This window comes from Lissotriton vulgaris, chromosome 5 (genome assembly GCF_964263255.1).
Source record: "Lissotriton vulgaris chromosome 5, aLisVul1.2, whole genome shotgun sequence".
In the NCBI taxonomy this organism is placed as follows: Eukaryota; Metazoa; Chordata; class Amphibia; order Caudata; family Salamandridae; genus Lissotriton; species Lissotriton vulgaris.
The window spans coordinates 1,207,769,396-1,207,786,433 of NC_141693.1; the positions used below are offsets into that span (position 1 = coordinate 1,207,769,396).

At 43.0% G+C, this 17,038-nt stretch overlaps 2 protein-coding genes across 5 annotated transcripts in view; one reads left to right on the forward strand and one right to left on the reverse strand.

Annotated features, from left to right (window-relative positions):
- Window positions 1–17,038, reverse strand: part of LOC147712283 (uncharacterized) — a 98,501-nt gene that overhangs the window by 43,054 nt on the left and 38,409 nt on the right. Inside the window, exons 4-7 of one of the 4 annotated variants that reach the window (XM_086923011.1) lie at window positions 8,538–8,651; window positions 7,966–8,079; window positions 5,477–5,590; window positions 1,282–1,407 (exon numbers count right to left, since the gene is read on the reverse strand). In XM_086923011.1, the coding sequence (XP_086779137.1) occupies window positions 1,282–1,407; window positions 5,477–5,590; window positions 7,966–8,079; window positions 8,538–8,651 (468 nt within the window). Of the gene's footprint in view, window positions 1–1,281; window positions 1,411–5,476; window positions 5,591–7,965; window positions 8,080–8,537; window positions 8,652–17,038 lie in introns of all 4 variants that reach the window. The other 3 variants (XM_086923010.1, XM_086923013.1, XM_086923012.1) reach the window with 3 other exon arrangements.
- LOC147712284 (uncharacterized) lies at window positions 11,367–14,868 on the forward strand. Its single transcript, XM_086923014.1, has 2 exons — window positions 11,367–11,600; window positions 11,656–14,868. Exon 2 carries the CDS (start codon window positions 12,674–12,676, stop codon window positions 13,949–13,951), a length of 1,278 nt encoding a protein of 425 aa, XP_086779140.1. The 5' UTR covers window positions 11,367–11,600; window positions 11,656–12,673; the 3' UTR covers window positions 13,952–14,868.

The following is a 17,038-nucleotide window of genomic DNA, read 5'->3' on the forward strand; positions in this document are numbered from 1 at the left end:
CCACACGCCCCCAGCGTTTGTCACGCCCCCAGCACACGCCCACAGCACAACGCAGACACGCCCACAAGGGACTACTTTGCTAGCACGGTTCTTTTACCTTTTAAATGTATATGGTGGGTGTCTGCATAGCCTATGTCCTTCTGCTGCAACTGCCCTTTCCAACGCTGTATTGGGTGTTGTGATTGGTGCTGTGGTTCCTGAGATTACCCGCCTCAAAGGTTTGGGCTCGCTCTTTATTATATTAGTATGGATAGATATATATATATATTACCTACTGGCGATATTTATTCGATGTCATGAATGATCTGTGACAGTCAGTCAAAATATCTTTATTCGGCTTATTTAAAAACCATACAAAGAGATGAACCATAAAATACGCTTCATACAACATTTATCATAATACACATAATACAGAAATGTAGCAACAATTTCATGAATGATCTAATATGTGACATCATCAGCAGTGCATTGCGGGTGAGCGAAATATAGTTAGTCCAACTAACTATATAGGAGCAATTTCAATGGTTTTGTATGAGTGAAATGTCCAGCAAACTATAACACCCCTAAAACTTTTTTTGAGTGAATTTCAAAGTTTTTTTTAAAGCTAATTCCTAACTATATAAGGCCTGAAACCTATGTTTTTTTCAGTGAATATATATATATAAAAGTACTCCTCAATTAATGATCCTTTCACTCCGACTGCAAAAGAGTGACTGATGTATGCCATGCTTGACACGTTGGTGCGTGTTTTAATGAAGAACAGTGCTTCACACAGGAATGATGATAGCCAAGAGGAACACTGCGCAAAAGTGCGGTGCAATGGAGTAATGATATGGATGTTGTCATGGTGGCGGAGAAGGCCACATTTATTAACAGGACATGTCCCATAAAATGGAGTAGAATATGGGGAAAATGGAATATGTATAGAGGAGCTATATGCACCCCCCCCCCAACCCACCCCCCCACCCCCCCCGAGGAGGAAAGTGCCTCGGATGATGAAGTGTAATAATGGAGAGGGTAGTTGTGAAGTCGTACGTTTCTAAACGTAATGAAATGACTGTGATGAAGTGTTTTGCAGATGATAAATTGTACATGCAGATCTTTGTTGTTTACAATAAAATGTAATTTTAAAAAAAGAAGAGTGCTTCACTTCATACTCTCAGACACCCGAGCACAATCTGTCTTTAAAACAAATACAGTCATACATGAACAGGAGCAGACGTGAAGACTACATATTGTTATAAATTAAATATTTGCAATTTTCAGTCAAAGCCTACTGACCTGTGGTGAGACAATTACTGCTTTCTCTTGGGTCTGAGTGCGGCGGCTCATGCAAGTATTGTTTACTCTCTTGTTTATTCTCTTGATGTATTCCAAATAACACATCAGGACTAGAATCGATCGGACCTACTGAATAAAAGAAAATAATTATCAAGCAATGGACAACTGCAACAGCTAGCTATTGAAATAAATATTCTATTATGTGCTACATGTTCAGATGAGGCATTAACAAAGAATAAGAAGTTAGCTGCCCTACATCAGCCAATCAAAAGGCCTGATACTTTTCATTTTTCCGACAATCAGAAGCAGCAGTCAAAATGCTGGGTGATATGTACTGCATTCAAATAATCTTATTTGAAACACTTTAAATGGAATAGTGAGAGTGGTTAGAAGCTTCAAATTCTTTAGCATTGATCCAAGAAAAATACTGAAGTTTATGGACAACGGCAATGCAACGACCTCCTTGTTGTATCATGGCTGATTAATTTATCTCATCTTTAGACAGTGCAGCTCAAGCTCAAAACCTTCTCTTTAGAAGTCGCCGAGGTGCAGCAATTAGTATACTCAATGTCATTAAATAAGAGCCAAAAGAAGATTCAAATTGTGCTTCCAATGAAGGTCTATGGTATGTTTATTCCAAGATGCTTCAGTGAAAGTCCATAGCAATCTTGTCCTAATAATAACAAGACAAATTTAAGAAAACACAAAAGTGTCTTAGGCACTTCTGAGAGGAACCGGCCCCCAGAGGCAAGCTCTGCTGGTAGTGGACTATGCAACATGGAGCTAAGTATCAGACTGATTTGTAAAAAAGCTGATTTGATAGGACTGAAACAACTTTTACAAAAGCGGCAGCTGGTTTTTTCAAAGTTTGATTAGCTTGATGCCTCCATTTGGTCTCTGTTTTCTAAAGCACAGATCCCCTCCCTCGCTTCTGGCTCCAGGTATATCTAAAGACAATTTTACAACCTTTTGTTGGTTATGCAGTTGATTGTGGCGAAGAACATACTCTATGTAGGAGCAGGTGATGTCAGAGGCAGAGAAGAAGGCAACGTTCTAGGAACGTCACAACAATAGATCTCAACTAGACATTGATCCTTTTATAGAGTTCTTTTTGTCAATAAGATAGCTTTAGCAGGTGGCAAATAAAATTCAGCTCTTGATACAAATTGTGACGGTTTTAACAGCTATAGTGTCTTTTAAAAGTGGGGCAACAGGACATTCACCGAATAAAGTCAGATATCCTGTTCCACCCACCTTTCGGTTCTCCCTCCTTATTCAAAGTTAGCAGAAAGGCAGGGTTTCCAAAGGCACAGCATCAGTTGTCTTCACGATATCCTTGTTGTTGGTCACCTTGCTTCTTTCAAAATCTCCATTACTCTCCTTAAACAACTGAGGTGACTAAACTCTACATCCTCAGGAGCTATGCTGCCAAACTGAGTGAATTTGGTTCCGGTGCCATGCCTGCCCAACCTGCATCATCAGTAGGTCTCGGTGTGCTGGGAGTGTGATGTACTGTCCTTGGGCTTCTCCATCAGGCCTAAAAAACAGGCGTGTAGAGCCCACTATGGGGCTATCAGGAATAGAATGAAATGCTCCTGCCTGCACTTCTGGATTACCTTTGTTATCATTGGAATTGATGGAGAGGGGTAAGCAAATCTCCCTGAACATCTTATCGACAGGACATTCCCCAGTGGCTGTGGCTTGTAGAACCTGGATGCAGAGTTTTGGCTTTTCACGTTATTGTGTGTTGTGAATCGGCCTATTTGCTGTGTCCCCCATATTTTAAAGATATGCATCAGCACTTCTTGTTTGAGCTCCCACTAGTGCACGGTACTGGCTTTTCTGCTTAGCATATCCACTTCCGTATTACTGATTTGCGTATGGCTGGGTCTGAACTGGGATGGTGAAGTGAGTTAAGGTACGATGATGGATATTACCCAGATCTATTAGTGACTGAGGGGGAGTGTCTACAAAGTTTCAGCGCTCCGTCTGCTATGCTTACATAGTACTATGATGTGTGTTAAATGCCAATATAAATGTCAATCCGTATTTGTAAAGCGCAAACTACTCACCCTTACGGGTCTCAAGGCGCTGGGAGCTGTCATGGTAATTAAGTGAGCTATTGGCCAGAGTCACATGGTGCTGCTGAGCTGAGCGCTGCCGGAGCCGGGCATCAAACCGTGAACCCTGTTATACGAAGTCAGCTGCCCTGGCAGCTGCACCACACCTCACATACTTGTGACATACTGGAGAGTGTGGTTTGACATACTCTCCCTTGTGTATAACTCAGGGATGTGTATATGGCACACCACAAGGTTTTCGAATGGTGTTTAATTGGCAGTGCAACCTATATCATATGTTACATCGCAACTTGTCCATTTGCATGTTTTCACACCAGCTGCATTTTAGGAACCCCTGTGAACTGCTCTGACTGCAGGGATGACGACTGGCAAGCAGACGGCTATCCTCTCTTTTGCTTTCCCATATGGATTTTTTTTAAGCAGCCAGTGTCCATCAAATGAGCAGGTTGTTCTTTAAAAAGAAATGCTTCCTGTTTGGGAACTTTCTGAAGTGAGTAGGTAGGTGAGCTGGACAACTGACTCCTCCCTCCGGAGGCCATCAAATATTATTCATAAAGGGGAAGATCTCACATGGGACGGCTATATGTGCTCACAGCTATGACACAAAGTTATTGTGGCACTGTAAAATGAAGTGTTCTGTCAAAGAATTATACAATGTCAAATGAGGAATGTCACACTGGGGGTGATCACCTTGAGCCTTAGTTGACAACCGAACTGGAACACAGGTAGAATCTGAGTTTCTTTACAGTAACATTTTGTGAAACCATGGTATTATCTAAAAAGAAATTGCCAAAGCAATAAACAAGAATTTCCTCACAATCTAAACTAAGATGGAGCAATGATATATCCTGAATTATGCAATAAGAACTCCAAAACAATAAAAATTCCAGCATACTATACTCAGAGCATGAAACATTAGTCAAAACTGAGCCCCTTCAAAAACACAGCCGTTGCATATGCAGAGCCTGGAATAGTCAAAGATTTGAGCATAATAATGACCCAACAGAGAGTCTTTAGACCCTGTGTCTTCTCAACTTTTACAAGAGAAGAGATACCAATAACGCTGATGCCAGTTACACAGTGGCTCCTGAAATTTAACAGTAGACTTCTTGTGTAGTCAAGTTGGCTAGGTAATCGTTACATGCATGCAGCATGGCACTACATTTTCAAATTCTGGTAATTTATGACACTAAAAGAATGCTCCATCATTATATTAAAATACACGCAGAAGGATGTAAGCATACTGGTGATTTTAATTTGAAAGCAAACAACATACCCCACAAATATTTGCAATTTAAAAAACAAAGGACAAAGGTCGAGAGCGCAGTACAATCAGAAAGGTGTATAATCACAACCTTACTAGAACCTAAACCCTGAGCTAATATGAGAGCTGTCATATTCGGAGAGGCTGTTATCATAGCCCTGATACAATGAGATGGTTGCCAGAACCCGTGTACTCATTGCATGGCACCAAATGTGGCAATGGAATAGAGAAAACGATTTCTGAAACATGTAGTCCCTTTGGCAAGATGGTAGATGTTTTATACAATTCCAAAAGTCCTGGAAAATAATTAAAAACTTTCAGAATTCTATCAGACAGCAATATAAAAAGGTGTAGTTGTCCTTTTGGGTACATTAGTTCACGTCCACATACATTAGAGCAGGGGTCTCCAAACCGGTCTGGAGGGCCGGATCCATGCCAGATTTTTTAAATTACTACATGTATCTCAATGGGGATATCCAAAAAATCTGGCATGGATCCGGCCCTCCAGGACCGATTTGGGGACCCCTGCATTAGAGGATTCATTATTTTGGACTAATCTAGCGTCTCGATCTCAAAAGCTTTTGATTCAGGTATGACATACATAATTTCTTCCATCTTGCAGTATTAAAAAAAATATTCATAACATGTTTTTTTTGTTTTACAAACTATTCTTGGCCCCATACTCTCCAGAACGCCATCCTTTTTCTTTACATGTCATGAAAGATTTCCGAGTAAAGCACATGATAAGTCTCAAAGTTAGACATTGGTTTTCTTCATATGCCTTTTTAATAACATTAAACCTTTTGACCACAAAAAAAAGTAAACAGGTCTCCCTTCTATGCTTTCTGACCTGTGATGAGACAATTGTTGCTTTCCCTTCTGCCCGAGCCCACAGGTCCCAGCAGGTATTGGGTTTTATCGTGGTTTAGTCCGATTGGCACATCTGAATTTGAATGTATATCATCTGCAAATAAAGACACATAACCACAATTTAGATTATTATAAGATATAATTAATACTATCTTTTTATTTCCATAGTAAACATGCTACACTTCTGGACAAGCGTTACAAACTTTCAGAATTCTATCAGACAGCAGTAGCAAAAGATGTAGTTGTCCTTTTGGGTACATTAGTTCACCTCCACATACATTGGAGGATTAATTATTTTGGACTAATCTAGCGTCTCGATCTCAAAAGCTTTTGATTCAGGTATGACATAATTAATCTCTTCCATCTTGCAGAATTAAACATATTCATTACATGTTTTTTTTATTTTACAAACTATTCTTGGCCCCATACTCTCCAGAACGCCATCCTCTTTAGGTCGAGCTGGAGAAAGCAATGTGTAGCATTGCGTCCAGCGAAGTATCTAATGTTGCCCGCTTCCTGGGAATCTGAGACAGGGGATGTGCACGCGCAAGCCCTCGGTGATTTCACCTCGTGGACGTGCACGTACAGCCCTGCGCGGTGCACATCTCAAGTCCCACATTCCCAGCAAGCCACTCACAATCGGCCACACTCATGCATGCACACACACACAGATGCAACAACAATACATTTAATTTTGTTCAGAGATCCCTAAAATATGTTCTGCCTAAGGCCTCAGCAATTGAATACCCAAGACTAACACATTTCCAATATCATTCATGAAATCTATGTGGATTTCGTATGTGAAATTTGGCGATATTTCTGTCTCTCTACACCTCTCTCTCTACACCCCCATCTCTACACCCCCCTCTCTACCCCCCTCTCTCTCTACACCCCTCTCTCTCTCTACACCCCTCTCTCTCTCTACACCCCCCTCTCTCTCTACACCGCCCTCTCTCGACACCCCCCTCTCTCTACACCCCCTCGCTCTACACCCCCTCGCTCTACACCCCCCTCGCTCTACACCCCCCTCGCTCTACTCCCCCTCTCTCTACGCCCTCTACACCCCTCTACACCCCCCTCACTCTACGCCCCCCTCACTCCACACCCCATCTCTCTACACCCATCTCTCTACACCCATCTCTCTACACCCATCTCTCTACACCCATCTCTCTACACCCCTCACTCTACACCCATCTCTCTACACCCCTCACTCTACACCCCTCTCTCTACACCCATCTCTCTACACCCCTCACTCTACACCCCTCACTCTACACCCCTCACTCTACACCCCTCACTCTACACCCCTCACTCTACACCCCTCACTCTATCGCCCTCACTCTATCGCCCTCACTCTATCGCCCTCACTCTATCGCCCTCACTCTATCTATCGCCCTCACTCTATCTATCTATCGCCCTCACTCTATCTATCGCCCTCACTCTATCTATCTATCGCCCTCACTCTATCTATCTATCTATCGCCCTCACTCTATCTATCTATCGCCCTCACTCTATCTATCTATCTATCGCACTCACTCTATCGCCCTCACTCTATCGCCCTCACTCTATCGCCCTCACTCTATCGCCCTCACTCTATCGCCCTCACGCTATCGCCCTTACTCTATCGCCCTTACTCTATCGCCCTTACTCTATCGCCCTTACTCTATCGCCCTTACTCTATCGCCCTTACTCTATCGGCCTCACTTTATCGCCCTCACTTTAACGCCCTCACTCTATCGCACTCACTCTATCGCACTCACTGTATCTATCGCATCAACTCAGCATCACTCGGCACCACCACAGCATCACTCAGGGTCACCACAACATCACCATGGGCTACCACAGCATCACTGAATGCCACAGCACCACTCGTCGCCACCACAATATCACTCAGGGCCACCACAGCATCAATATGTGCAACCATTCAACAACAACTGGTTCAAATATGTTCTCTCAATGTTTCAACCTTTATTACAAATGTCACAAAAAGATGTTAATATTTCACTTCTGTTCTTGGATTTTCGTCACAATAAAATTCACTGAACATAATCTTCACAAACGTTATTTACAAAAGTTTAAGCTAGTGCCATTATAAATTACAATAACTTTTATTAAATATTAATTATTAAAAAAATAAAAGCCATTGTTATTTCTAATATCAATACATCTAAGTCCCGTAAATACAACACATATTGCATTTCAAATGGTATAGGGGTCACATTTGCGAAAGTTAAAACTATTGGCACTGTAAATAACAAAGCTATTAATTTAGCTGTGTTCAAAACCAACACATAAATACAAAATGTGTCATTAACAATACCAATTGCTCAAACTTTCCTAATGCGAGACCTATTGCATTGTAAATGCTTGTTCTTTACATGTCATGAAAGATTTCCGAGTAAAGCACATGATAAGTCTCAAAGTTAGACATTGTTTTAAAAGTAAACAGGTCTCCCTTCTATGCTTTCTGACCTGTGATGAGACAATTGTTGCTTTCCCTTCTGCCCGAGTCCACAGGTCCCAGCTGGTATTGGGTTTTATCGTGGTTTAGTCCTAATGACACATCTGAATTCGAATTTATATCACCTGCAAATAGAGACAAATAACCACAATTTAGAATATTATAGGACATAATTAATACTATATTTTTATTTCCATAGTAAACATGCTACACTTATGGACAAGAATTAAAAACTTTCAGAATTCTATCAGACAGCAATTTCAAAAGATGTAGTTGTCCTTTTGGGTACATTAGTTCACCTCCACATACATTAGAGGATTCATTATTTTGGACTAATCTAGCGTCTCGATCTCAAAAGCTTTTGATTCAGGTATGACATACATCATTTCTTCCATCTTGCAGAACTAAACATATTCATAACATGTTTTTTTTTATTTTACAAACTATTCTTGGCCCCATACTCTCCAGAACGCCACCGTTTTTCTTTACATGTCATGAAAGATTTCCGAGTAAAGCACATGATAAGTCTCAAAGTTAGACATTGTTTTAAAAGTAAACAGGTCTCCCTTCTATGCTTTCTGACCTATGATGAGACAATTGTTGCTTTCCCTTTTGCCCGAGTCCACAGGTCCCAGCTGGTATTGGGTTTTATCGTGGTTTAGTCCTAATGACACATCTGAATTCGAATGTATATCACCTGCAAATAAAGACACATAACCACAATTTAGAATATTATATGATATAATTAATACTATCTTTTTATTTCCATAGTAAACATGCTACACTTATGGACTCTGCTTAGCAGTGATTTCACATGAACCATACGAAGATTTGTTAAAGTCATTGAGAGTAAATATAGTGTATGTTTAATTCTGCAATCTATTCTTAGAAGGTTGGCCTGTTTTTGCAGCTGACTGACTGTACTGGCCAATGCAGAAGTTTTCCTTCAATTGCTTTTAAGGAACAATCTAATTTAATTGGTGAGTGAGGATGAGGGCACATAGAATACCCATCACCATTCGGACTTAAACCTCAGTATGTGGGGGAGCATACAGCATACCCATCACCAATCCGGACATAAACATCCGTATATGACAGAATACAGAGAGCGCATCTTTAACCAGGCAGATTTGGGCTTAATCTTTGTGGCAAGCTATCCGCATGGCCATTCATTCCAATCGGACTTAGAACCTTGCACGGATGGAGCTTGGCACAAACCATTTACCATTCTGAAGTAGATCTATGCAGAAAGCATGGGCCAAACAATCACCATTTTCAATTGGGCCTTGGTTTGAAAGACTAACCGTGACAGCTTACAGTTATGTAACTTAGGGCTCTGTGTCATGGTGCCAGATAATTGCTTCTCTGACTTAGGCCTCTGTACTGACTGAGTGTGGTGATCACACAGTACCATTTTCAATCATGCCTCATTCTGAAGGGAGGATGAGGTCCACGCATAAACATTTTGAATGGGTCCTCTGTATGCAGGAAGTAGGGTGTTCAACCATCACCATTACTTAAGCCTCACTATAGATATAATTTGGAGGTCACCCGTTACCACTCTGACTTAAGAACTAGAGGGTGATTTAGTGTTTAGTGGAGTGGGAGCTCTGCCATAAATTGGTGGACTCTTGTCCTTGATATTGCAGATTCACTGCCCTATTTTGAGGTGGAGGAATCCCCAGGTTTCTGTCTGTGGAGCCCCGACTGGATCTAGATCAGCATATCACCTCCCTAAGGAGCAGTAATGGTATCTCATTGCTATTTAGGCGATGGCTACAGCCACTGATTAGCCCTGCCTTGGTCTGCCATGTAAGGCATGGTGGGCCAAGGCAGGGGGAATCAACAATGGGCAAGACATGCACATCCAGTCTCCCAAAATTCACAAAAAACACGATCCTCCTCCAGGCAGGCCAATGCAGGCAGGCACAGGATCTGTATTTGAACCTGAACATCTGTCCACATGTTGTGACTTTTTTACTAAAACCACTGGTGCAGGAAATAGAGACATACATTAGAGACAACAAAGACCCACTAATACGCATAAAAGAAGGCTCCTTGGGAAAGCACAGCATGGACATACTCCAGCCCCTGGAAGATTGTAGTTAAGTGTGCCAGAATGACCTTTATGAAAAATGCATTTGAATTTGAGAGAGCACTCGTCCTACAAACACATTGCACGTCTATGGGGAGTAATTTGGCCCCAAGTGTGGCAGGGCTCTGTCTACAACCTGGAGAGGTGAACCCTTTGATGAAACACAGCGCACTGCATTTATTACCAAAACACCACTTACGTGTATGACTCCACGATAGGTACTTCAAATAAAATAATTCAGCTTGTAATATTCATTGTTTCTGATCAATGAGCACTCCCCTGAGAAAAAAGCGCACTCCAGACATCACTAACATATTATAATGAATAAAAAAAAGTACCCAGGTAAGGACTACACCTCCCAACCTGCTACACACTGAAAGACAGAACCACGACCCTCAGCAGACGCAGAAAGAGCGTGACGTAATGCGCTGTACACGCTAGGTCCTGAAACAGAGAAACACATCAAGACCTCCTCGGCAACATGCAAGGTACTTAAAGATCCTTTGGCACGGAGCCGGACAGATTCAAGGCTCAAGAACCCCAAGTAGGTTAATGGCAGGACGATTTCCTTTGACGAAATAAGTCTCTGGCACATATGTGAAGAGGGGCCATTAAGAATGGTACTGAGAGATCTCAGCTTCCCTCACCCACCACCTTCGCCCAACCAGGTCAAAGCAAAAGAGAGAAGGTGGGGAAGAAGGGGAGGCAAAACTAGGAAAGGAAGAAGGGGTAGAATCCACTGGATTGTCCACTGTGGTGTCACCAAAGCTCCTAATGGAAAAGACACAAGGTAAGGTCTTTCCTGTTATACAAGTTACTGGCTGTATATGTATATATATATATATATATATATATATATATATATATATATATATATATATATATATATATATATATATATCTCAATCAACTACTCTGATAGTATACCTGTTAAATGATGTGTTATTCATATGCAGAGAAAATTCTCAACTAGAATGTAGGATACACATAAGATATCTAGTACATAAATACAAACATATTATCTATAATGACTGCAGGAGTTTAACCACAAACAAGGATGGAATATAAAGCATGCCAACCTAAATAAGAATCATCTTCGGAGATCAAGAGACCCTTAGAAAAAATCATCCAGTACGCCTGAGTTAGGGAAAAACCAAAAAAATAATTTCCCTAGTCAGGAGAAAACAAGGATAAAAAATATAGCAAAAGGTGCAGGGTCTAACTAAGTACATGAACTATATGTGGTTCTAATACAGTATTGTGAGAGATTGCCTACCAGACCCCTTCTACTTCGGTATCCAGGCTCCTCTCATCTGTCTTCGCAGGGATACGAACGGGGACACAACCCGGAAGTCCCTCCCTCGAACACCGGAAGCAGTTACCCAGGGCCAATAAGAGAGGAGTGGAATAACCGTTACGGGGAGGAAGTCGGTGGAACCAGGACAGCGTGGAAGGAAGACGCCGGACCCGAACACAAGCAGGAAGACGCGGGACCCGGTTTCAAGCGGGAAGACGCGGGACCCGAACACAAGCAGGAAGACGCGGGACCCGGTTTCAAGCGGGAAGACGCGGGACCCGAGTGCAAGCAGGAAAACGCGGGACCCAGTTTAAAGCAGGAAAAAGACGCAGAACTCGACCAAAAGAAGACCTGGACATCAGGAACCACCGAGGACGAAGACGAGACGTGGTCCGAAGATTGGTGGTGTCCGGAGGTGGCTGGAGAGCGGCCGTGACTCAGGAGAGTTACGGCGGAGCCAGGTTAGTGATTGTAAACTGGGAATAGACGGGAGAGGGTGGTAAACGAACGGGTGTGGGTAGCGTCCAACAAAGTGATATCTCTGAGTTCTTTGTGAAGGAAACGCTGCCTTAGTTTAAATCCCATGTTACCGTAGGAACGGTCCGCTCCTATACCCTTCTTTTCTAATCGAACACTAGCTGATAACAGTTATGATACCATTTTGGGTGTGGTAGAAACACCTATTCTTGTCCTCTTTTTCAACCTTTACTTTAAGTGGTGGGACTGGTCTCCAAACGCTTAGGTACACTTGTATGCTATGATGTTATAGCGTTACGATTTTTTTTGAAACAGCAATACATTATTCTAACGGCTCCTTTCATTTCTTTGTTTTTCTATGAGCCTCCGGGGAACACACCACAATCAAGGACAAACCGAAGACCGGACTTCATCATCCTCGTCGGACTCGGATGACGCTGTAAAACATCCAAAACCAATAACTCAACAACCTTCAACTTCTTTACCACTTATTAATAAACCTTCCTTTAAACCTATTCTTCAGCCTCCTCGCCTGTTTATCAAGCCTGCCCTCCCATAAGTGGTGTCAGAAGTGGGATTTGAAGGCGAAATGGAGGCCGCCTTAGCCAAAATGGCTGAAAACCAAGAACATTTGGGAAAAGTAATGGAACGATTCCTAACGGTCGTAGAGGAAGATTGAGGGAAGTTACAAAAAGTACTCGCTGACCAGGAACAAACACAGGGAACCGTTGTGGACAAGTTGACCGCGGAACTTAGTCAACAAAGAGGTCCTACAACCTTACCCTCGGTAGTACTCCAGCGGTATGTAGCAGGAGAGGACCCAGATTTTTTCTTTAGTAACTTCGAGCGCATGGCCAACGCAGCCTCATGGCCCCCGGATAAATGGGGACAATATTTGGGTCCCCTGCTGTCAGGTGACTTACAGGCCGTTTATCAAGCTGCCACACTTCAGGGAACGGTTCCCTATGCAGATATAAAAAAATGTATTTTGGAAAGACTGGGAATTGATGACGAAACATATCTAATCAAGCTACGGCAAATGAAAGAGGGACCACAAGAAACTCCTCGTGCACTCTATTTTAGGGTGAAGGACATGGCAGATCGTTGGTTGAAGCCAACCACTACAGATAAGGATGGGATTATGGCAAAGATATATTTAGAACAATACTTAACTTCTCTGCATCCTCCCATCCAGCGATGGGTTCGGCAACAGGCAAACCTCACTCTAGAAACCGCAGTTGAAATAGCCAGTGCATATAGTAGGGCTCAGGACTTTCAGAAAGGGAAAGAGGACGCAGGGAAACCGGTGGGACATTCACTTCACAGACCGGCCAGACCCCTTTTACCCAAGAAACCTGAACCTCTTGCTCTTGTTCCAGGTACGCCTACAATACCCATACCCAGTATTCCTCTCAACAGACCTCCTCAGACCGGGCCTCAATGTTTCCAATGTGGAGGAATGGGCCATATAGCCCGGTTTTGTCCTCAAAGAGAAGAACCCATGGAAATCGGGTTAGCACGCAATTATTATTGTTCCCCTCCCCATAAGAAATTGCCTCCATACAAATGTACGGTCTCAGTTAACGGACAACCCCTTACCGCTTTAGCTGATACAGGCTGCTTACATAGTGTGTTCCGACCACAAGACTTGGGAGACCGCATAGGACCCATTGACGGCATGGTGGCTATCAAGTGTGTACATGGAGACACCAAACCGTATCCGACTGCCAAGGTCTTAATTCAGCATCCCCAAGATCAGGGTACGTCTTTGACCGTGGGTTTAATACCACGACTTCCAGAACAGGCTATTCTTGGCAACGATTACGAAAAACTACCCCAGTTATTACAAGAAACAGGTGCGGAAGAAACAAGAGAGTGGCTGGCTACAGCTCCTTTTTCCACAGATGCTGAAAAAGAATGGCCACCTTCCAAACCCCGAAAAAGCCGAAATCAGAGAAGGGCGGAAAAAGGAAAGCCACCCCTGGTAATGCCAACCATTCCCGTGGAAAATCCCTGGGAAACAGATCGCAATTTTCATGCTGCACAACGAGAGGATCCTGTACTGCAAGAAGCGTGGAAGAACGCCCTCGATGAAGAGGATCCAACACATGTAGGTCCTTTTTTTTAATAAAAAGGGATTATTATATAGGAAGGGTCATGAACAAAGATCGCAGTTGTTAGTACCAGAACCTTTTCGAGAAAAAGTGCTATACTTAGCCCATAGTCACTTATTGGGAGGACATTTTGGGGCAGATAAGACAGAGAAAACCATTTTGGACAATTTTTACTGGCCAGGAATTTATCAGCATGTAAAAAAATACTGTAGAGAATGTCCCATTTGTCAACGACATAGTCGATATCATCCTCCTCGGGCACCATTATTACCACTGCCCATTATCAATGATCCATTCAGTCGGGTGGGCATGGATATAATCGGTCCTCTATTACCTTCTCGAAGTGGTTACAGATATGTACTAGTGATTGTTGACTATGCCACTAGATTCCCTGAGGCTATACCTCTCCGTCGTCCTGACACAACTAATGTAGCTAAAGCCATGATTGGAGTTTTTTCCCCGAGTAGGGTTTCCCAAAGAGATCCTAACGGATCAGGGAACTCCTTTTGTTTCCAAACTGATGAAAGACGTGTGCAAACAGTTAGGGATACATCAAATCCGAACATCTGCCTACCATCCACAGACAGACGGTTTGGTAGAAAGATATAATGCTACTATTAAAACAACTCTGAAGAAGCTGTTAGACCTAGAAAGCAGAAAATGGGAAGACATTCTTCCTTTGGCTCTTTTTGCCATCAGGTGTAAGGAACAAAAGAGTACCGGGTACTCTCCCTTTGAGTTACTCTACGGCCATAAACCTCGCACTTTCTTGGATATGGCTCGAGAGCAATGGGAGACTGAACATGACAATACTAAGCCCTTACCCGAATATGTAGCGAATCTAAAAACACATTTGAGTCAAATGCGAGAAATTGTCCGAAACAATTTAGAGGAGGCACAGAACGCGCAAAAGACACAATATGACAAAAAAGCCAAACTAAGAACTTTCCAGGTTGGAGACCTGGTATTACTCATGATGTCCTCCTCCGATCAGAAATTTTTAGGACAATGGCAGGGTCCCTATCCCGTATTACAACAGGTTACACCCGTAACATATCGTATAGAGGTAGACAGTAACAAAAAAATCTCTCAGATATATCATGTGAACTTGCTTAAGAAATGGGAAGGTCCAGCACCGGTAGCAGTTCATTCCGTTGATATTCAAAAGCCTCTTTTCAAACAGTGTATCGATCCAGACTTACCAGGATCTTTATCCGAGGAGTTAGTGGAGGCGTTGCAGTCTCATGAATCCGTCTTTTCCAATACTCCAGGCATGACCAATCTAATTGAACATGCCATAAGAACAGCCCCAGGCAAGAAAGTTAGATTACGACCCTATCGGATACCTGAAGCGAGGAGACAGACGATAAGAGAGGAGGTACAAAAGATGTTGCAAATGGGAATTATAGAACCATCCAAAAGTGAATGGAATTCTCCCATTGTACTTGTGCCAAAACCTGATGGCTCCATTAGATTTTGCATTGACTTTAGAGAAGTGAATAAAATCTCCGAATTCGATACCTACCCACTTCCTCGAGTGGATGAAATGGTCGAAAGAATAGGAAGAGCTAAATACATCAGCACTTTGGACTTGTGCAAAGGGTATTGGCAGATACCATTGAAAAGAGAAGACAGGGAAAAAACAGCCTTTTCCACACCAGATGGGTTGTACCAATTTAGGATGTTACCTTTTGGCTTACATGGAGCCCCTGCCACGTTTCAGCGGGCCATGAACACAATTCTAAGACCATATGATGGATTTGCTGGAGCATATATTGATGACATCATCATATATAGTGATACGTGGGAACAGCATTTAGAACATCTCGCTACAGTTGTACAAACCCTAGGGTCACAAGGTTTAAAGATTAACCCGGCCAAAAGTCACTTGGCAGCTCAAACTGTTAAGTATTTGGGTTATCTGTTGGGAGAAGGAGTCATACGACCACAACCCTCAAAATCGTCGGCCATTTCCCACATTCCTTTCCCCAAGACAAAGAAAGATTTACGAGCGTTCTTGGGTTTACTAGGTTTTTATAGAAGGTTCATTCCACGATTTTCACAGTTGGCAGCTCCACTGACTGATTTGTTACAAAAACAGTGTAACACCGAACAAGTTCTGCAATGCCCCCCTAGGCCTGTCCAACAGTCCTTTGAAGCTCTAAAACAATCTTTAACGTCAGACACTGTTCTGATTAGTCCCGACTACTCACGACCGTTTATATTACAAACGGACGCTTCTGATCAAGGAATAGGTGCTGTACTATCGCAAGAAACACCACAAGGAGAGAAGCCTATTTTATATATTAGCTGCAAGCTTTTTCCTCGAGAAAAGAACTATGCCACAATCGAAAAAGAAGCCCTCGCCATCAAATGGGCTATCGAGACATTACGGTATTATTTAGAAGGAAGAGAATTCACTCTGTTCACAGACCACGCACCATTAGAATGGTTAGCTCGAAACAAAGGACACAACGAGAGAGTGCTGAGGTGGTTTCTCTCTTTGCAACCATACAGATTTCAGACTCGACATAGGAAAGGACAAGAGCAAGGAAATGCAGACAATTTGTCCAGATATCCACAAGAAAGGCTTCCCCTTAGAAGAAAGACAGCAAGGGAAAGGGGATGTGAGAGATTGCCTACCAGACCCTTTCAACTACGGTATCCAGGCTCTTCTCATCTGTCTTCGCAGGGATACGAACGGGGACACAACCCGGAAGTCCCTCCCTCGAACACCGGAAGCAGTTACCCAGGGCCAATAAGAGAGGAGTGGAATAACTGTTACGGGGAGGAAGTCGGTGGAACCAGGACAGCGTGGAAGGAAGACGCGGGACCCGAACACAAGCAGGAAGACACGGGACCCGGTTTCAAGCGGGAAGACACGGGACCCGAACACAAGCAGGAAGACGCGGGACCCGGTTTCAAGCGGGAAGACGCGGGACCCGAGTGCAAGCAGGAAAACGCGGGACCCAGTTTAAAGCAGGAAAAAGACGCAGAACTCGACCAAAAGAAGACCTGGACATCAGGAACCACCGAGGACGAAGACGAGACGTGGTCCGAAGATTGGTGGTGTCCGGAGGTGGCTGGAGAGCGGCCGTGAC

Coding starts and splice junctions, on each gene's coding strand:
- LOC147712284 (XM_086923014.1), top strand. CDS start 12,674: ATGGCCAACGCAGCCTCATGGCCCCCGGATAAATGGGGACAATATTTG.